This window comes from Brienomyrus brachyistius, chromosome 8 (genome assembly GCF_023856365.1).
Source record: "Brienomyrus brachyistius isolate T26 chromosome 8, BBRACH_0.4, whole genome shotgun sequence".
Taxonomy (NCBI): domain Eukaryota; kingdom Metazoa; phylum Chordata; class Actinopteri; order Osteoglossiformes; family Mormyridae; genus Brienomyrus; species Brienomyrus brachyistius.
This window is the reverse complement of record NC_064540.1, coordinates 17,859,674-17,881,413: the sequence shown is the minus strand read 5'-3', so window position 1 is coordinate 17,881,413 and position 21,740 is coordinate 17,859,674. Positions and strand designations below refer to the sequence as shown.

The window sequence follows — 21,740 nt, the reverse complement described above, 5'->3', positions numbered from 1 at the left end:
CCTTGCAGTAACAGATTTTTATAAAGTTGAGTTTCCCCCTGTGGGAACTGAAAAAAATGGTCCCCACAGCATCAAAAAAGTAGATTCTTACACAAAATAACGCACACACTCACACACATTTGTGTGGAGTACTTTCTCTTAGTCTAAAAACTGACAGTTAAGCACTTTGGTATCTCAGTTGCCCGGAGTATGTGTCAGTGTCCTACGATGGACTGACATCTGTCCAGGGTGTGTCCTGCCCTCCTCCATGGGCCAGCTAGGACAGGCTCATGACTCACCACAACCTTTCCCTGAGCAGGCAACTATAGAAAAATATATGGTGGAGTTCAAGGACACCTTCAGCTATAGATGATTTGATATGTTATTCACTCTTGTTCATATGTGACTTCATTTTCATTGTTTATTTTTGAAAGTGAATGTTTATTTTGATTGTTTTTTTTGCCAGTAGAGTTTATGATGTTTTTATATCACATTGTATGCTTCATTTCTCAATAAAATTTTGTTCACTTGCAGATGCCAAAGGGAGAAGGAGGGGATTGTAATGTAATCATCATGCTGTGGTTGAACTAAAAAGGTTCATGTAAAAGATATCAAGTTAGAAGATAACCACAGATGCATTAAGCCGATTATGAAACTGACACCAGACTGCAGTTGCAAACGAACGACTGGTCTAATAATTCCACTGCACATCAGAAAACATGTCAGCAGAGTCATTTTGACTCCAAAAATACAAGAGCAGCTGTCTGTTTAATGTGAGGACAGCAAGAGGTCTGGTAATAAAAAAAGGCTTTTCCATGTAGCTATGACAGCCCTCAAATAGCTAATGTTAGTTATTTGGGACGGTAAAGTTTGGCATGAAGTATCAAAAGAAAAAAGAAAAAAATACAGGATTCTGTAAGAGAAGCAGACATCACCTTTTTACACATCCCAATAGGTGTGGACATGTAATAAATACAAATATTTAAATAACTGCATGCCTAACTGGTGAATCGCTATTGGAATATCATGCTTTGAACCATGCAATAAACAGGCTACAATACAGGAATGGAATCAATTTAAATTTAATGTCTTTGTTTCTTCAGTTCATCACCAACCAATAAGCTCACGTTAGTAAACAGTAAAAGCTGCTGCTTTGTTCCATTGTTACTTATGTTTGGCAATAAGGATTAATGAAGTTATTTTACAGAAAGTGTACTCAGATACACATGCTTTCGATAGTTAACTGGTAAACAGGGTCAATAAACCTACATAAAACATCTCCACCCATTAAGAAATTAATTAAATCAAAAATATTTAGGCAAAAAGATATATATATATATATATATATATACACACACACTCACTCACACACACACGCATAAAAATATATAAACACATAGATGGTGGCAATCAAATTTAGAAAACAAGAAAAGTTTTTGTGATATATAAAGTCAGAGCTTATCTGGATTCAAAGTTATTCTAATATGCACAGAAGAGATGCATTTTAATATTTTATCAGTGAAAGCTATGCCACATCAAAAAATACAAGGTTTAAACAAGAAATTTGTTTTGATTTTGTTCCTCCTGTATTCCAGTTTCTTCCACAATTTGGTAACTGTAGTGGGTTTATCTGCCATAACTTCCAGTTACTTTCCGGAGAATCTAGATACGGTTTAGATCTGGACTCTGGGCTGGCCATTTCATCACCTACATCTCCTCAGCAATTACCCCTCCCAACTTTTCTGACTTCTTAACAATGCTTTTGGTGGAGTCTTTCCACAACTTAGCACCACAAATAATGTTTCCCACCTGCACCAACTAAAATAAACTTGCTATCATCACTGACATTACCTTTGGACCAGTTCTCCTGTGTCCACGCAACATGCTCCTCAGCAAAGAGCTACTCTTGCCTTTTCATTCTTCTTGCTGATGTGTGGCTTAGTCACCACAGATTGGGCTTTCAGTCCATATTATCCATGACAAGGGGAGACTATTAAGACAAGTTCTTGTCCCGCCCAGAACTAATTTGGTGAACAATTCCAGCTGTTGAACCGATCACCCATGAAAGTCTCGCTGTCCACTTGTGCGCTGGTCACGTGTGGGTGACCAGCCTCTTTCTGGACACGAATGGCTGTATTGTACAGCTTCAATATTTGAGAAATTAAGCTCTTGGCATAACTAGCTTCTCTTCCAGTGAGTAAGAGGGTCATCCCTTCGGCCTTCATCTGAATGACCTGATGTCACAGGATTTCGGTCACCTTGGAGAGGTTCACTATCTTGCAAAATGCCTACCAATCTTTTCAAGTAGATTGGGGTTGCCAGATATTTACAGAAATTTCACATTAGATCCAAAAACTGTGAAGTATACCAAATCGTTCTCTAATTTTGATCACATGCCTTGAAAATGAAATAAAATGAAAACTGATTAAAATACATCTCGTCTATTCATGTTAGAATAACTTGAATAACACAGATAAGCTGTGACTTTGTATATTACTTGTTCTCTAATTCTGATCGCCACTGTGTGTATTTGTGTGTGTATATATATTCTACAGAAGTCGCAGAAAAAAATAAGAGACCACTCTTAAAAAGAAATCTGAATTTGTAAATCCTGGTTTTGATCATGGTTTAGCTAGCAGAAGGCTACACTGAGCAGCAGGTTGCTTCCAGGTTAGAAATTTCTAAGACAGCAGTACACAAGAACAACGTCAAGCAGGAGACACTGGGAATGACCAGAAACCAGCCATGGAGGGCAGAAGCGACTTTCTAATTCCAGAGATGACTGTCAACTTATGTATCAGTTTCTCATGAATCGTATGATGACATCAAGTGACCTTCAAAAGGAATGGGAAACATTAAGTGCAGGTATGAAGTGCACTGCTAGGACAGTTCACATCAGGCTCCTAGAAGCAGGACTGAAGTCCCATAAAGCACAGAAGAAGCCCTTTATTAATGAGAGAAGAACAGAGGCTGCAGTTTGCAACAAAAGAAAACACCATTTACAGATACACGACCAAAAATATAAAAAACAAAAAATTGTGCTGTGGTCTCTTATTTTTCTCTGCAGCTGTACATGTTGCATAATGTACATGTACTGAAATATATCCAAACTGTGTTGTTCTGAATTTATTTATATTCAAATAAAATGGAACTATAGTATAAGTACAATTAAGGCAGTATGTAATCAATAAACAGAAATGCCAGGTGTTGAACAAAGTACTATACCACAGCTAAAATCTCACACATACCTAAGCCAAGCCACGTGTGATATTTTTTTTATCGAGCCAACATATACATCACTTGCACAAAGATAAAAAGAACTAGGAGTCTTAACATTAGAGAGCGATACAGAATTATAGAATTTCGTATGAGAATTCTGATTTACTCTCCTCAAAACTTGGAACAAATTTTAAGGTGAATATGACCCCTCAAGCAAATTCTTCAAAGCAAATAAAGAGAGATAACCAGCAGTGTTTAGGATTCCACCATTTAGCACATGTTAGCAACACAGAGTTTCGTTCATTTATGATCATTGTAAATGTTTAATCAAGTGCCTGTAATATTAATGCATAATCATGAATCCACGTGCCTTAGCTATTAATGACAATTGCTTGTCAAAGTATAACTAATATTATATTAATTTTAGAAAATTAAGCCATCCATTGAAAAATATGATCTCTACTACCAAAGCACAGCAACAGAAAGAGTTGAATATCACCAAACTATAAAAATGTTCATATCATGTGCAGTAATACAATCACAACTGTCTAGTTGGTGTAGAATGTAGGACCATGCTGTTTGTAACAGCATCTGCAGACAAGTTATAGGTTACCTGTGAAACAGAAAACAACTTAGACTGAGTTAAAAGTCAAAAACAAGGATGTGTGCTTGTTATAAATGGAGCAGAGCATCTTCTGCTCACACCTACATACCTATGTCAGAATGGACTGAGCTGCAGACTTAAAGGCCGATGTGGTGATGTCATTTATGAAGGAGCCCTTGTTCATTCCTTGCTGCAAGACAAAATAGGTGAAAATTAGCTGGTGTCCTGCAGTCTCATGATGAAGAAAGCTGTTAACCTCACAGAGAGCTTCATCTCGCCAAGTAGAGATAAGTCACTCTTTACTCACGCCACCCCACCAGGATCACCAGGTAGAGCAGTGGCAAAACTGCTAACTCATATCCTGTGAGCTTATCATGCTCTGTTTAATAGCCCAAATTGGTCTGTTTGGAATTTATTTGCACATCAATGGAAAAGTTTCTACGACCGACCAATAGTTCTGCCCGAAATACTCCGCTAAAATGCCTAATTATGAAGTCTGAAGATTCAAAAATGATCATGAAATAAGGCCGGCTTGTGTAAGGCGTGCTGCCTGATTCTTAATAAAATTTGTGAGATACATCCCAGCTGATGTGGTCAGAGCTGGTTTTACCACATCGCTCAGCTCTTAGGTTTCAGCACACCCAACACGAACACAAACGTGTTCTTCAAAAAAAAAAGCTGCATCCAAATTTCCCAGTCTCCACCTCGCTTCAGGTTCCCCTCCCTTCATTCATCTAAGTGCCATGTTGAGACATGAGCAGTTCAAGCTCAAAATAATACTGCCACTCCCAAGATCTCGTCTTAGATTTCAGCTGCTTTTTACCTGTGCAGTTGGCAGTCTAAGGGCCATGCCATGCAATACATCAATTAGGGCTTGATAATGATTCACCCAACTGGTGTCAAGTATTTTCAGCCATAATTAAATGAGACACTCAACAGAGCAGCCCAGCTAGCGACGCCAAAATATCAAGCAGCCATTAACGGCTGGTGTCTTTACAGGAGAATGTTTATAGTTTGCATGAGGTAGGAAACAATCTCACAATACACTCAGTCCATCCATCATCCATCCATCCATCCATCCATCCATCCATCCATCCATCCATCCATCCAAGGATTCACTTTCTGTAACCATGTTTTATTGCAGGGGTCTGGAGCCTATAGGGGCAAGGCAGGGAACAACCCGGGATGGGGTGCCAGCCCGTCAAAGGGCACACTCACACATCATTCAGTCACACAAGCGCAGCTACAGTATGGGCAAAACTCCAATTAACCTCAGCATGTTTTTGGACTGTGGGGGGAGGGGTAACTGGAGTACCCGGAGGAAACCCAACAATGACACGGGGAGATCATGCCAACTCCACACACAAGGGGCCACAGCAGAGACTCAAACACTGAGCCCAGAGGTGTGAGGCAAAGGGGTTAATCATTGTGCTGGCCCACCTAATACAGTCCCCTCTCCAATTTTGTCTAATCTACTTAATCTCGGAAAGCTCCCATTGGCCAGAGAGCTTAAATATAACTTTGCCAATACCAATAGTATTGACTAATACCTTTTTTAGGATGCTCTGGATATCCTTTTCTGCCCAGAGACTATGAAGTAAGAGGGCTGCAGCTTGGCTGGAGTTTGGAAAGTATCTGTGAAGGAAAAGAATTATACAAACGACAAGTTAACAGATAAGGCCGAGTCAACACTAAATCCTTAATCTTAATCATCAAGTTGTGCTGCTATTACAAGGGCATCCTTGTATTCCCTGTTGGCTGCCAAAGACTGCAGACTCACACGATTGCATTTAGCAGCTCTGAATTGGAAGTTACAGTCTAATCTTGAGATCTGCAGAGATCTTCCGCTTCAGCGCCTCCGTGCACACATGCATTAACCCAACAACTGACTGCACCTGTTCTTGCTCAGGTCCACCAGAGAGTTGATCAGAGTGTTGTTCAGCAGCTTCTTCCCCATTTCAGGCTCGACCTTCAGCAGGTTGCGGATGGTGTGGCAGGCGACCGCCATCGTGTCATCGGTGTTAGCCGGGTCGGTCGCCCCAGAAGTGAGGACGCTGGCCAGTCGTGGTAGGGCTTGCCGAGCTGTCGAGGAGAGTTGACAACTATCAGGCCCTGATCTCCTCATTCAATGACTGGATCAAACTGTCCTCCCTTTTTTAAAGCCAACAAAGAAACACAATCTGAAAAAATGTCGGTCACTAAATAGCTGACAAAATTTAGTAATGACACCTCCTCTTAATATTATATGACAGCATTACAATGGTAGTTCAGTGCATTTAGCTTCTGCCTAAGAGTCTGGTATTTGATAGGTAATATGGCCCATTTTCGTTTTTCTTTTATTTTTTTTTACCGTCCTTATACTGTTTGACTTTCCTCCCTTCCCCCAAGCTATACATCCCAGCCTAAACAAACTTTGCTGTTGCAAACCAGCAGTTTCACCACTTTTACATCCCTTATTTGAATAATTCAGCATTAGCATTTATGTTAGCACGTTGAGTGGATTTGGAGCACTTTGGAGCAGTTTAGAGTGGTTTTAGTGGCTTTGACTTAACCACAAAGGGTAGGGAGCAAAAATATGGACTGTCATGCAGGGTGCTGGGAGGGAGCAAAAACATGGACCATTTCTGGGTCCCTGAGGACTCGTTTTGGAAACATTGCTCTGGCCTTTGACCACAAATGGAAATTAATTTTAATTTCTGCTTTCAAGCCTTAATTAAGCCTCTTCCCACTTCCCTTTTCATTTCATGCATTGCAATTCTTGGCTGACAGGAGCACAGTTTTTGTCAGGATTGTCCCTGTCCTGCCCACTTCTGTATGTCAGTTCCCCATTTAGCTAGTAGGTGTCACTGGCCATCCCATCTCCCAATGTTTCGCAGGTCTGTTCTACTCCTAGTGTGTGGCTGCTACGTAACTGAATGAGCTAAGCGAGTGGCTACAAAATGAGCATCTCCTCCAACAACTTGCTAAACATTTTTATGTTCCTTGCCCCTAGATTCGGTCATGTATCCTTGTTTATTATAATTCCTTGTGTTCTTGTATAATCCTTTGTTTTGTACCTTGGTCAGTTGTCTTGTTTATATCTAGTTTTGTAATTTTGTCCTAGTTCACCTGTTTTCCGTGCGTCTCTAGTGAAGTCCTAGCCCCTAGTGTTTGATTGTGACTACCTTCAACTGTGTGTAACTGTAATTGGTCCACACCTGTCCTGCATTTTACCCTTGATATCTGTGTATATATGTGCCTTTGCCCTTGATCCTAAGTTGGTCACAGTGTTTATAACTGTTGCTGCCCTGCATTTGCTCTCTACTTTATTCCTGTATGTCTTTCTTACTTGTGCTCCTTGAACCTATTTGATATTAGCTTTTCCATTGTGTTTCCTAGCCTGTTGAAGTGCTTGAATAATTAACCTTCCTATGTTAGACCCCTCATGCTCCTTCTGTTTCTTGTGTTTTTGTTAGTTGTTACATTGATCATCTCTTTGTCCTTCCAAAATGTCTGTAACAAGTTTTAATGCTGAAAATGCACAGGGGCCTTTTACGACATACTGCCAATGCCACAATCAGGGTCTACTGGCAGAGAAGGTGGTGTGAGCCCTTACCCAGGGTGCTCTGGATGCGCGGAGACCTTGAGAGGTTTCCCAGCAGCGCAGTGGCTGTCTTCTGCAACTTGGGGTTTGAGGACTGCAGCAGTGGCGCAAAACTCTGCATGCCGTTCAGCTTCTGGACTATGGTCTGGCTCATCACGTTGGACACCTACGGACATAGGGACCTCTGTTAAGGCTGAGGAAGCGAACCAGATTGAGAGCAGTTGGGTCGCCACCCTCATCTTCTGCATGACAAGCCTCATGGTGGCAAAAAAAAACAAGCATGCAACTACTGGATGAATCCTGGGAAAGACCGGAGCCAACACATCTATGCTGACTAATGCCTCACCTAAAGAAGGGGAAATCCCCTGGTCGGCAGAATGAGGTCACCACTGAGCCCTTGAGCACAGCTCTTACTCCCATTTGCCCCAGGGACTGGCTGACCCAGCCTTCTCCAATGCTACATCTAAATGGAAAATGAGGCCATTGCTTACAGTTCCCGTCTGAGCTGTCAGGTTCTGCAGAGTCCCCATGCAGGCCTCCAGTGTTGACTCATTCTGGCTGCTCCCCAGGAGGTTCAGATAGGTCTGCATGGTCGAGGAGTGGAAGAGCCGGCCTGCCCCTTTGGGATTGTTGTCCTCCATTACCGGGTAGTCAAAGTAGCTCTATAGTTCAATGCAAAGGTAAGAAAGTTACTTCTGTGAAGGCTCAGTGTGCACAGACCTGCTGTTATTATCAAAGGAATAATGTGGATTGACTAACAAAATATATTTATACTTAACATCAAGTGATTCCTTCAATAACAGAAAAATCTGCTTTATAGCTAAATTGATTTAGTTTTGTTTTGCTAAAGGCAAATTTAACAAATTTTTCAGGAATGCACATATGATTAAAGGTTTATTATTAAAGGAAAGAGGGTGGATCTAGACGCCGCCCCCCCCCCCCCCCGTATGTATTATAAGGCCCACTCCAGCACTAAAATTAAGCCTCCTTGTGTCAACCATCAGTTTCAGGGGCATAAAACAAAAATGTTTTAATTATAATCTATGCAAAAAACCCAAACCCAAATGTGAGGATGACCCGAGTGGAAATGTTTACAACCCTAAATGTAAAATGCCATTTCTTTCTCGCCCGTAAGTCTGACGTACATCCTGCTCAGTCTTGCTACCCTGCTGGCTGAAGCAGCTCACAGATGAGGTGTTCTTCTGGGCAGTGCTCCTGGCGGGGGGTGTCGCGAGGGCCGTGATCTTACTGAAGAGTCCCGGTGCCTCCTTCTCCAGCTGGTACGTTAGATTGTGCAGGATGCAGACGCAATTCTCCACCGACTGTCGGGAACACAGACAGTCAGCGGGGAGATTCAAGCCCAAGAGGTTCCAAGTTTCCAAATGGGGCAAAGAGGAAGGGAATCTCAAAGACGCAGGAAGCCACAAGCCACGGTGGTCTGACTTAATTTTTACCAGACGTCTTGCAAATCGATAAAAGTGATTTGCCACATTTAAATCCTTTTATCGGACACTGATGTGCATTAGTGCAACTACTGTATTTGCAATTATTTTTCTGCAGCAATATTTTTTACATTTTGATATTGATTTAGTCCCTTTGTCATAATGGAAAATTGTCAAAAACATTACCCCCCCCCAGTCTCTTCCTACAGCTAAACCTTTTTTGAATCACCAAGATATTACAGAAATAACTGGTGTGTCTTAAGAGGTTTGTCAATGGAATTCAGGGAAGATTACGAAACAAGAGTAAGAAACAAGGCTAAAATTTAAGGACAAAGACTCTCTAAAGGTTTTACGAGATGAACAATAAGCAAAAGGAATTCAGCCATAACGGCAGTGTGTCAATGTCTGCCAGCTTCATACAAAATACAGAGGGTGTATTTTCTACTGGGTCTTTCTTTCAAAATGGGACAAAATTCATTATTAACGTATACTGAACAAAGAAAAGAAATGAACAATTTGATTGAACATCTAAGTTCTTTGTGAGTCCATGAAATGACTCCCCAAAAACACCAAAGAACCACCATGTTCTGCTTTTGCTGGGGATTCCAAGCGACCGTCTATCCTAATTGATCTTTTGACCTTATTTGATCCCAATGACCCCAGATTACACAGACAAAATGTACTGGGTTGTATAATTCAGGTGCAGGTGTCAGCTACATTAGTAAACAAAATAAATTTAATGTTTTAGATTATATGATAATATGCAATGCTTTGCATCATTTTAAAACACTACCGATCCCCTTTGAGAGAAGTTGTTTGACACACAAACACCCTTTATGTTGCTCACCTTGTCGTCCGACCTGTCGGCATCTGCGGACGCCTGAACGTAGCTTATGAGGGAATCGATCAGACCACGGCAGTTCCTCATCGCCTGCCGGTTCTTCTGCTTGTCGGAGCTCAGGTTCCTTCATCAGAAAGCCACCCATTCAGTTAGTCAGTGTGCAGCACAGAGTGAAATCTGTGTCACCGGTATTTGACTCCAACCTGCTTTGTCGTGTTTAAAGAGGCTGGTACCGTGACTTGATCTGGCTTCCTTTTTCATACAAACGACAACTTTTGAAAGACCGAGACGTGTTTGTTCAACCACTTGACAAACACATTAGGAGAAAAAAACATATTCCCCTAACTGCGGAATGCTCGTAGGAGGAAAAAAAAACTGACATTAAAATTAAGAGGCATCTTTTATGATTTAAATAGCATTACAGACAGAGACTGACATAACTGGCATGCACGTGCATTTTGCAGTTTAAAGGTTAAATTGTGTGGTGATAAGGGTGCAGATGTGCATTTCTGCTGTTATAACAAGAAAATAACACGCAAATCAACCTTTAGACTAAGAACAATACTACTAGTAATGTTACACACAGCTACATAACCATAACAAAGGCCAGACAAAGCTGTACCCTGTAAAGGTCTTCTGATGGCAAATGGCTGCAAAACACCAGGCAGGGTCCTCACCTCAGACAAGCTGTCGTGTTGTAAAAAATCTCAGGGTCCATGTTATCGCTGGTGTTTTGCTCCGACATGCCTGCATATGGCACCACCACAGTATCCGTCAGGACCGGCATGGCGGTCTGGATCAGATCCGACTTCAGATCGTCCGATGAAGACAGGTTCCACAGGAGACCTAGGAAGGTCCGGTAACGCCGTGTTGTGAGACGACATTCCACCCCTAGAGTCTTTTCCGAGACCCAGGATGTAAACACCCAGCGGCTGAATGTATCCACCGCAAACACTATTCACTCAATGTCTAGGCAACGACTGCAACTATTTGATAATCACAGTTTTGTTCTTTAGCATCAGCCCAAATTTTGCTTTATCACCTTTGAGGGCTTGTGAATCAGCCTAACAGTCGTTCATATTTGACCGGCCCGATTCACAGACACCGAAACTGATTCCCTTCACGCGTCTTTACTTCGTTACAATTTCACATAAAAATTATTTTTCCTCAGCGGTTTCTCTTCCCATACCTTCAGCTCCCAGAATCTTCTATGCTGTTTAATTGTATAGAAGGAAAAAGGTAACCTTCTATAACTTTGTTCATAATTCCACTTCCTTCATTTCATTAATAATTAAATAAAAACAAGGTTTGTAAATGAGAATAAATGTCAAAGAGTAAATTATTAAATAGCGGATATTTTCAGTACTAGCAGTATTTTAATAGTTATTATTGACTTAACTACAGATATTGCCAAATCAATATATGTTCATTAGAAATTAATCATTAACAAATGAGCATTGATGCTTTAAAACACATTTGCATCCTAAATATTCTGCATCATTTCAGGTTCATAAAGTGACAGATAAATTTGTATTACTTGCCTACACCTTTAAGTTTACTTTGTACCACTAGCATCCGTGACGCTAAACAGACTGATTTTTTAGGCTCCAGTTCAAAGGCCCGCCTTGCGCCGGCTCTGCCTCTCTACCGCCCTCTACCTGTCAGCTGCTTCTTCGTCTCGTCGGAGTCGGTGCTCTTCAGCAGCGTCAGGGCCTTGTTGATGCCGCCGCACCGCTGCACCTCCAACTTGTTGGCATTATCCTTGAAGACCAGGTTGCGCAGGGCGCTGGAAGCCGCCTCCTGAACCGGGGGGCAGGAGCTCTGAAGCAGCGACACCAGGGAGGGAATCCCCTTCAGCTGCAACACCTGAGGGGGCATCACAGGCACACATTTACTATAAGGAGGCATGCGATTGTGTCATTCGTGCCGAAGCCTCTGCTGCACCAGCAGATTAGCATTCATGGGCAAGTCAGTGCCACATTTAAGTCTATCAGAAATGTTAAAAGGACAAGTGTGGAAGTAAATACTGTTACAAAAAAAGACATGATTGATTATTGTGTATACAGTAGTTATCAGACAGTAGGTGGGGTATTAGTTTGAAACATGGTTTTGCTAGTTTTTGTCCTTAAATCCCTAGTTAGAGGTTGCTAAGATGCTTGATCAAAGTACTGAACCCTCAATTAGCTTGGGGAAACATCCTGAGTGAAAACCATTCATTTTTACAGATGAAATCATACATGAAATTATTTTTTAATACAGTTTAATAAACAAGTCATGTGTGTTACAACGTGGCACACTGTGTGGGATTTTACTGTCAGTCTGTCCCCTGGGGCAGTGATTCCCAACCCGGTGTGCGCGGACCCCCACCAACAGTGTACGTTAAAATTTGGACTGTCTTTCAGTGATCTAGGTGGGAGCAAAAAAGTACCTGAGTACCTGAGTACCTAGGAACTGGAATGGGAAACATCGCCCCAGGGCCAGATGAGTGATACAATCCTAGTGATTCACCAGGACCACATCTAGTCCACATCTCACCTCCTGCTTGGCTTTTGGGTCACTGTAAGTGTTGTGCTGGATGAACGAGGCCCCATAGAGCTGGAACTTCTCATCCGGGCTGGTGAGGAACTCAACAGCGTCCTTCACAGTGATGTCATTCTCCTCCTTCAAGCTAAATGCACGGGAAAATCAAACTGATGAAGCGTTTGTGAAACAGATTTAAAACAAGGCGTTTGCCGAAAATAAAGTATAGCTGAACCATGAATCAGAATATAGCTACATGTAAATATTTATGTTATCAGATTTAAATCAAGGGGATCTTTCATGAAGCAGGATTTCCTGCTTAGCCAGATAACTTTACCTTGGGCTAAATGGACTTTATTCACTTACATTTAGCCCAGACTACCTTAAATCTGACAAGTTATCCAGCTAAGCAAGAAATCCTGCTTTGTGGAACACCTCCCAGGTTGAATCTACACTATACCAATCATGATCTTTCTTCAACAAAATATTGGTGACTGGGTGTCATTTAAACCACAGAAGCTGAGAGAGAACCTGGCTTTGTTGGGAGGCTAACCCCACTCACCTACTCTTGACTTTGGAGTTGGACTCGGCTTTGGTGAAGGTGGTCTGGCTGAAGACTGGCCGGGTGGGTGGGTATCGGGGGGTCGCAAGCTGTGGGGGGGGAGCCAGCTCTGGGTTGCTACGAGTAGGTTTTAGCATCACATTCCGGGCCGTCCCACGGCCGTCGATGGTGCTGAAACCGGGGTTCGCTTTGGCGTACTGGGCGGAGCTGATCCTCTGCTTCCCCATAACCTGCTCTTCAGAGAAAGTGCGTTTTCAGCCCTGTCGGTACCACCGCTCAGTGAACTGCTCACCCGACCCCTAACAAACGGCATATTCTGACGAAACGCCAACAGAAACCATATAAAAGGCCGGAGCAATAAACATTTACAATGTTCCGATAACTGATCCGCAAAGAAGAACTGGATCCTAAAGTATTTTTCTGCCTTTAATAGCTAAACAGAAACACAAAGAAAGCGAAATGCAAAGTAATTCTCAGGAGCTCAGCAAAACAATGGCCACTGAGCATTGCACTTTTCATCTTAGTTATTTTTTTTAATCGCTTGCGCACAGCCCTGGGTAGATTTCCCCCCCGCCCAGCGAAGGTAACTCAGGGTGACACTGAGCCGAAGGTTACGAACTGGAAGCGAGGCGACGCCCGTCAGGTCGAGATGGGTGGAGGTATGAGAATATACCGACATCTGCTAGGTGGATGACATCAGCGTCATGCGTCTCTACACATCAGGGGAGACACCGAAGCCTTTCTCAAAAGAGTGACCCAGAAACTACCCCTAAGGACCTCAAGACAAGAAATTGAGTTCAAAAGTGCTGACTAAAAGCCAATATTAATTGCTGCATATTTGTAAAGCATAAACAGTTTGATTCTTTACTTATTTCTTTGTGCGTCTGTGTGGACCAATGCCCAGCAAATTATCTATTCATCCATGTTCACTCCACTATACAGGATAGCGTCACAGAATCCTGCATATTATTAAATTAAATTAAAAATTAAATCAGTATCTGGATTATTTTTCAGTAAGTGTTTATGGGATCTTATAAAAGAGAGGCAGTCATTCTCTTGGACTGTAACTGCACTCGGCTACACTAACAAATACAGCACAGTATAAAAATGCAATGAATTTCACACCAGCAGCCTAGAATAGTTTGCAGTTGTGAGCATCTTCACTTGCTTGTGCATCATCATTTTCTACCTACTACCTCGCCTCCTCATCTACAGACATATGTATGCAAATTCATAGCTCCCTGCACAGAGGAAATGCTGTGTTAATTTGCTGATCTTCTTCATTACTGTGTTGGCATCGGTGTCTGCCTACATGCCATCCTGGCACCTCAACACAGCCGCGTTCAACAACAGTGTGACCGCATTGTTAAAAGGAGCAGCTTGAGGGCAGCTATTGGCTCACACTAGTGATACATTCTGTTCATGCTTAAGCCGTCCAATCAGAAATGCAGGACATGGTTACTTTTTTCTTCTTGATATTGTAATGGAGTTATTATTATTATTATTATCCCATGAAAATCGACCAGTGGTTGGAAGATGGGTGGAGAATTGGATCAAATATCTAATATCCACGTCTGATATGCTCAAAGCTCACCACATATTAATCACAATGTTGTATTAAAGGTAACCCTTGAGAAGAATTTTCTGATAACATAATACGTGGGAATATATAAATCAATGATGGCCATTTAAATGGGGGGGGGGGAAATAAACCAATAGGAGCCAGCAAAACTCTGTCTTCATAAGACGTGGCCATTTCCCACAATTACTACAATGGGGTAAATGGGCAATCAACACAATTACTACAGTAAAAATAAACATCTGGAGAGAACAATTTCCAGAAGACGCACCTTCATTCCTTTCAGGGAGCCAGTCAGGCTGCTTAAATTGATTTTTGATGAGATGTTTTTATTGAAAGAGAAGCTTACTGGACCTGCATGATACATAAAGAGAAAATTATTGCACAGATTAGAAGATGGTGCCTGCACATTAAAAAGGAGGTTTGCTGTTGAACGGAAATTGGTTTTAGGTACAATTCCATTTATACTGAATACTAAAGAATTTAATAAGCATGTTATAAATATTAAGATTATCTCTAGAAATGTGAAAGATTTTGCAATTTTTTTTAAAATACTGCAGCATTTTTGGGTTAAATCTATAAACTCTTACAATCTTGTCCAGATAGCAAGACTCTACAAGGACTCGCAATAGTTAATAGGGGGTGCGTCCGGACTACTCCAAGGGCCCCTGAATGACTGCAGCCCTAAAAAGATTTATTTGGGTTGGGGGCCCAATCAGTCTACTTTCAAGGGGGCCAAACTCTTTAGCAGCACCCCTGTGTAGGACTAAGAAAAATACTCTTTATATGACTTTCATGACAAATTACTTACCAACCAATTACAGTATTGATTAGTTTTTTTTTATAACACTTCTGTGAAAGTCAGTGTCCTTTATGGTTACATTGTTACATTTCTGCTGATACATACGAGACCATTTGAAGCTAAACATTTTAACAGTTGATACAACATACAGCTACATAGAAATATTTAGATTGTATTGAGTGGAATTTTAATATATCTAATTATATTGCAATTCAATAAATACAAAAGACACAAAAAAATTCTCTACGTGAAATCAATTGGGTTTTTTTCCCCCAAAAGAAAAAAAACAAAAACTTGTATATCTACAATAAAAATGCTGCTGTACTTTGGAAAATTAATTGCTTAATGCAAAAAAAAATAATGCTTTAGTAGGGAGTAAATATAGTTGATCACAGGCCTACATGCAATAACTATGGTCTTTGCTAACCGGTGTGTTAATTCAGTTTTACTCAACATTTGGTTACAAGCCTTTTATTATTTTCCGTCTCGATATGTAGATTTGCAAACATACCACCAGATTTAAATAACCTGGCGTTTGCAGAATAATTAAACAAATAACTGGACTTTTGAAAGCTTTGTGGTATAAATTAATCTGTTGAGAGAACCATACATATTATATATACCACAAATATACAGTCAGCTGCAATATATACTCCACAACGTGATTTTTATTTTTTCATAAAAGAAAAAAGAAAAAAAAGAAAGAAAGTAGTGCAATCTTACTGGAAGGAGACAGTGATCCAGAGCCGCTCATACTGGATTTCGACCTGCGCCTCATGGTGTAGACCTGGTCCATGACGCGCTGCTGCCCCGTCCTCAGCTTGTCATCAGACGGGACAGCGAGGGACGTCTCCTGCACTTGATGAAGTGGAACAAACGAGCGCAACGGCTCAGTCGACACGACAAAATTCTTCATTTTATTATTTCTCAAACCGTATCTCTCCTTTTGAAAGTGAACGTTCCGCTCTGTCGTCCGCAATCTGCTTCCCTCTTCTCACACTCACACTCAAATGAGCCGGGTGTGTTACACCGCGTCCTTGCCAGTCCCAACCAACGCCCAAAAGACTTGGCAAAACACCTCCCACTCCTTTTGCATTCTCTGCGTTTCTTGGTTTACCGCAAAAAACCTTTAAATCTTAATTGTTCACTTTCCATTCTTGCCCCAAAAGCAAAGATTTAACTTATTTATGCATAACGTCGTTTTCAGTTAAAATTAACGTATAATATTGATATTCGATAGTTCTTCTTAGAATCTATACATAGCAAAACTACACCCACCCATCCATCCTTTTTCTGTAACTGATTATTATATTCAGGGTCGCGGGGGGTCCGCTGGGAATAACCTACGGTGGGACGCCACCCCATCGCAGGGACAGTCACACAACATTAACACAAAAAACAATATTTTAATTAACCAAAAAAGCAAGAATAACGAAACTTTAGCTGTAGTTTTAAACCAATGACTTCATTTTTCTAAGTATGATTCAACAAATCCCCAATTGTGGCATAAGTAGCGAACTATAGGCAGCGTGTTCCGACTGCCATCTGTCGGTCCTGTCGAGAAGGGTCCAGCTGCAGACGACTGTAAAGTGGAGTTCCACAGGAAATATGTCACCTCCACAGGAAACACGCGATCTCAACTCTGTTACAGTAGAACGTCAGTTGTAAAATTCTGGTGAATAAACACATTTGTTCATTATACAAAAGTTTGTATATGTGTGTATATATATATATGTCACGATTGGTGGTTACGATCGCTGGGTGTCATATCAAGTGTTATAAACATACACTAATGTATATATAAAAAACTATTATATACACATAAATATATATATCTGGTCTGATCTAGTATGTGTTTATATATGTCATAAGATATCTTAACTGTTACACACACACACACACACACACACACACACACACACACACACACACACACACACACACACACACACACACACATTGTATAAATGATCGACATGTAATAATTATATTCAATCAACTGTTAAATTTATTTAGACGGCAACAACAAACAGGATGAAATAAAAAATAATAATCAATCAACACACTCATGTGCCAGTAATTTAATCATTCTTATAGCAGACAGCATTAACCCGAAGGCCCCGCTGGTCAACACAGGCCTGTAAAAATTATTCCATGTCCTCTTGGACCTGAAAACCAAAGAGGAATGGCTCCTTGGATTCTATGTTGTCTCCATCCAGCACATCCCTTGGGGCCTTCTGGTGGTGCTCTTCCGTCATGGTCACACGTTTGGGAATGGTTATTTGCCCACTGAATAGAGCCTCATTCCTCTTAATCCACTCCATAGCAATGTGTAGATCAGAGACGATTGCTGGTTTCTGTCAGAAGCATAGGAAGAAACGTTATTATAACACTTTTTCAGAAGTAAAACAATTTACTGTTAAAAGTAAGGTTTAAAGTGTGCACTGACCAGACTGAGTTCCACAGATTTGCGCTTTTAGTCTGAATACAGGTGCATGTTCACCTTTCAGCACAGCCTCTGATTCCTTTGTCCAGTGTGCAAATACCTTCCCATAACTTATAATGGAGAAATACTGATATTGATAATGTGTCTTAAATTTGATTGAAACATGAAATCAGATACATACACACTGACCTTTGAGATCGAAGTTTTCCATTAGCAGGCACCACCATTTCCGCAATTTCGGCATGTCTAACTATTAAAAATCAATTTAGTGCATTTAGTGACTTCTTTGCACACATACTTTATTACTCTCTAAAAAAGCTACTTACTATGGTGTAATCAAAGGGAGCATCCAGCACTACATATAAAGCAGACTGTCAATTAAAAAATAAATGTCAATGTTCATGACTTATTCTCAAAAGCATCTTGACAGTCCAAAAATATCTGAATGATGAATCTTACCATCAACATGTAGATGCCAGTCAACCCCAAAGTCTTGGCTTGGAAACCCCTTTATTATCACAATGGGATAAAACACTCTTTAAATCACATTTCATCAATATACCTGTATTAGAAAATCTCGATATAATCACACACATGATCACATACCACCAACTCAAAGCCATTCATTTCAGACCACTCCCCTGGACTGATATTCTCTGCAAGCTTCCTGTTATTTTAAGATACAACATACAGAAATTACTGCTAGTACAAATAAAGTATTAATTGTTAACAACTGTTAACTGTTAATGCTGCAACAGCATGCTCTTTATAAACAGGCTTAAAAACACAGCCTGTACACAATTAGCAAAATGTGAAAGTACATTCATTTGCTTAGTCTTGATCAACCTCTACAGAAGTTCTGTAATTTCTGTTTCATCATATTTTAACATTTACAGGATTTAGCTGACACATTTATTCAGATTGAACTGCACTGCCCAATTATAACGACAATTTAATGACATAATTTGGTAACTATATCGGATAAACCAATTCTACTGTCAGAACTCATCTTCTAGGTATTTTAATACTATTATTTAAATATCTGATTTAACATCTGATGTATCACCTATTAATCAAAAGGCTGTACTCCACAGTACAGGTCTGTCAAGTAAGCATGTGAATTCACTGAATAAACTGAAGACATGCTGAACACAAAATAGATCAGAACGTGATCTAAAATGTACTTAACCTGGAACACTGAACAGGTTCCTGCACACTAACATAAACAGAAAATTGACCTCAAGAGTGACACATATTGGTGGCCACCAAATCCTGTCCTTTTCTTAGCACATCGCGAGTCAAGAAAGAACATTTCTTTTTTACCTGGCTTCACCACCTAAGAGACAGTTACTCAAGGTGTTAAGCAATGCCATTGCAATAACAGTCAGTCAATGATTCACAGTAGTTGCCCATGGCTTAAACTGCGTAAATTAAAGCTGTACCAAGATGTAACTGACACAATTACAATAAAATCTTAATATCCTAACATCCTCAGACTTTTGGGCTTTTATTCGGTTAAGTGCATTGTATGGTATTGATGTGCTCCTACATACACAAAGTTGAAAATGCCCAGGAGTCCATAGTGGGAACACAATAAGTACATGAAGTACTCTTACACTAGTTCTAAATAATAGTCACCCAGGAAATTTGTACTTGCAGGAAGGGACTGAAGTGGCTCACAGTTGTAGGGAGGAAGCCAAGTCCGGCTGACAATGTCCCTTGTCCAGGCATGGTAGTGTGCACCGCCATATAATTTTGTCTGTAAGCAAAAATATACTAGTATAAATCAACTGAACGAAATTATATTTAAGCAATTTATTCCATACTGATGGCATGCATATGAAAAAGGTCTAAGTAAAATATTAAAAACCTCTAAAATAAACTGAAAACCTGAGACAAACCACAGAGATCAACAAACGATGTTTATTAAAAACAATGCTTATTACTATCTACTTGTCATGCTGGTAAAATTATTGAAAGAATTTGTTATAAAGATTATCGAAAATATGTAGTGAAAATCAACAAACTCACTGCGCATGAAATCGGATGCAACATACCTTGAAAAAGCAAAGCCGCTTTTAAACTGGGATCCATGTTTACAATTTGGTTTATAAAACAATGTTCCTTTTAATGTAATGGCAACTGTAATATCAGAAAACAATACAAAGTGTAAGGATTACTGCGCCTACGGCTTCTAACTAAATACACGTAACTGTCAGATGGTTAATAAGACTTTGCAGCAAAACGAGCAAAAATACATTCTTTTTTTTTTAAAGTAAACATTAAACGTTTTCATGGAAAGCCAGCTCTATATGACAAGTGCTAAAACAGCTCATCAAGAAACATAAAACGTTAGACTCAAATATTGTGTGCACACGAGATTATTTTTATACGTTTGTCGCTTCGCTTAACTTACTTCAGATTCGAAGACTTAGTCCAGACTCTCTTGGTACAAACACAGTGGAGATCGCGTGTTTCCTGTGGAGCTCCACTTTACGTCGTAAAGATTTGCCCCACTTTACGCTCTTAAAGATCACGTGTTTCCTGTGGAGGTGACATATATCCTGTGGAGCTCCACTCTACAGTCGGCTGCAGCTGGACCCTCTTGGTCCTGTCGGTTTTGAAGTGCACTTCCATAGGGATGACGTCCTTTTCGGGCTTTGCTTTCCTCGCCGCACGTCTTGTTTCCGCGTAAATTATTTCAGTTTGGTCAACCCAAACCTAGCAAACGTGAAAACATTTTGAAATGAAAGCTTCACACCCAATGATAGTCACGGCTATCATGTTAAAGATACGGACATTTTTTTTTTTTTTTTGAAAATTGACTATGAAAATTATAGGTGTGCGCTACTTTGGTTCTGGGACCTTCTCCTGCATAAGAAGCAGAAGTAAAATATAAATTAAGCACAATAACATTTATGGTTCCAATCCATAGAGCTGCAAGATACTCTGGTATCCACTGAAATAAAAGTTAATAGAATATACATGTGTGACGCAATTTCCAGCAGCATTTCCAATTAAACTGGAATTTTTAAATTGCAATTCGTTCGTTCTGCTGTTTCACTTCCAAAATTAACATTTCTAAACACATTACTGAATCAAAAATAAAACCGATGAACTTCATAAACATTTTAAAGATAAACCAAATTTCCTTCTAACCCGATTTTTAATCTTAACCTGGTAATACTAAACATGGGAGAGATGACAAAATTCTTCAGGAAGATCAGAAACATGGAAGATGGGCCTGGTAAAAAAGTAAGGTGGGTGGGACTTGACAGAAGCAAAACATATTAGAAGGAGGTGGTCGGGATATGATGTTCTCACTGAGCTCAAGCTCAGAAATCATCTTGAAGAGGTTGTGGAAAGCCTGAAGAGAAAGTATTAAATTCAAGCAGAATGCAAGATGGTGTTGTTAAAGAGTTGCTCACAATTTTCAAGCTAATCTGGAAAACACAATAGTGACAACTAGTCTGGGAAAAAATACATATATATGGCACTGGAGATGAATCAAGGAAACGACTACTGTATGGATCAGTGTCAACTGGCCCTTTAGTTATCATAAGTGACCACTGCTTGGGCGCCATCTTCTGAGGGGGCACTGTCTTAGGAAACCTGCCCCTCCACCCCATGCCAGGACGCTTTGCCACCATCATTGCCAACTTGTCACCTGCCTGCGTGTAGAACACCTAATGTACATTACAGGTAGGAAGGGGGGGTTGAAACCAATTGACACTGCCTAACACAACCCCCCCCCCCCAAATAATCAGGTTTTCCCCTAAATGGGTGGAGATCTGACCCCCCCCCCAAATGATCAACAAATATAACATATTCCATAATTTCAGCAACGTTGAAAATGAATAGGTTCCATATTGAAATAGATGCCAAAAGCAGTTATGAAGTTAAGCCACCTGCTTCTTGGCAGGAAACATGGACAAGACATCAAACAACGAGAACATCGTGAACACAACCATCAAACGGTAAAGACATCGTGAACACAACCATCAAACGGTAAAGACATCGTGAACAAAGACATTAAAAATAGACATCATGAACAGACAAACGGGGAGAATGTTGTGAACACAGACAAAGACCACGCGAACACGGACAAACAGTACAGACATCGTGAACACACAAACAGTGAGAATGTCGTGAGCACAAAGACC

At 40.5% G+C, this 21,740-nt stretch overlaps 1 protein-coding gene and 1 long non-coding RNA gene across 5 annotated transcripts in view; both read right to left on the bottom strand.

Annotated features, from left to right (window-relative positions):
* Positions 1 to 1,045: 1,045 nt before the first annotated feature.
* LOC125747028 (plakophilin-1-like) lies at positions 1,046 to 16,160 on the bottom strand. The gene is made up of 14 exons (XM_049021697.1): positions 15,855 to 16,160; positions 14,601 to 14,683; positions 12,751 to 12,980; positions 12,204 to 12,336; positions 11,327 to 11,534; positions 10,346 to 10,514; positions 9,675 to 9,792; positions 8,531 to 8,707; positions 7,877 to 8,047; positions 7,398 to 7,551; positions 5,698 to 5,884; positions 5,353 to 5,437; positions 3,912 to 3,992; positions 1,046 to 3,811 (listed from the first exon to the last, which is right to left on the bottom strand). Exons 1-13 carry the CDS (start codon positions 16,045 to 16,047, stop codon positions 3,912 to 3,914), a joined length of 1,989 nt encoding a protein of 662 aa, XP_048877654.1. The 5' UTR covers positions 16,048 to 16,160; the 3' UTR covers positions 1,046 to 3,811.
* A 956-nt stretch (positions 16,161 to 17,116) lies between these two features.
* LOC125747031 (uncharacterized) overlaps positions 17,117 to 21,740 on the bottom strand; it is a 50,262-nt gene continuing 45,638 nt past the window's right edge. For all 4 annotated transcript variants that reach the window (XR_007399148.1, XR_007399150.1, XR_007399149.1 and 1 more), the window contains 5 exons: positions 19,994 to 20,298; positions 19,635 to 19,719; positions 17,767 to 19,336; positions 17,581 to 17,687; positions 17,117 to 17,488 (listed from right to left, as the gene is read on the bottom strand). This is a non-coding gene — a long non-coding RNA (uncharacterized LOC125747031). The remainder of the gene's footprint in view (positions 17,489 to 17,580; positions 17,688 to 17,766; positions 19,337 to 19,634; positions 19,720 to 19,993; positions 20,299 to 21,740) is intronic.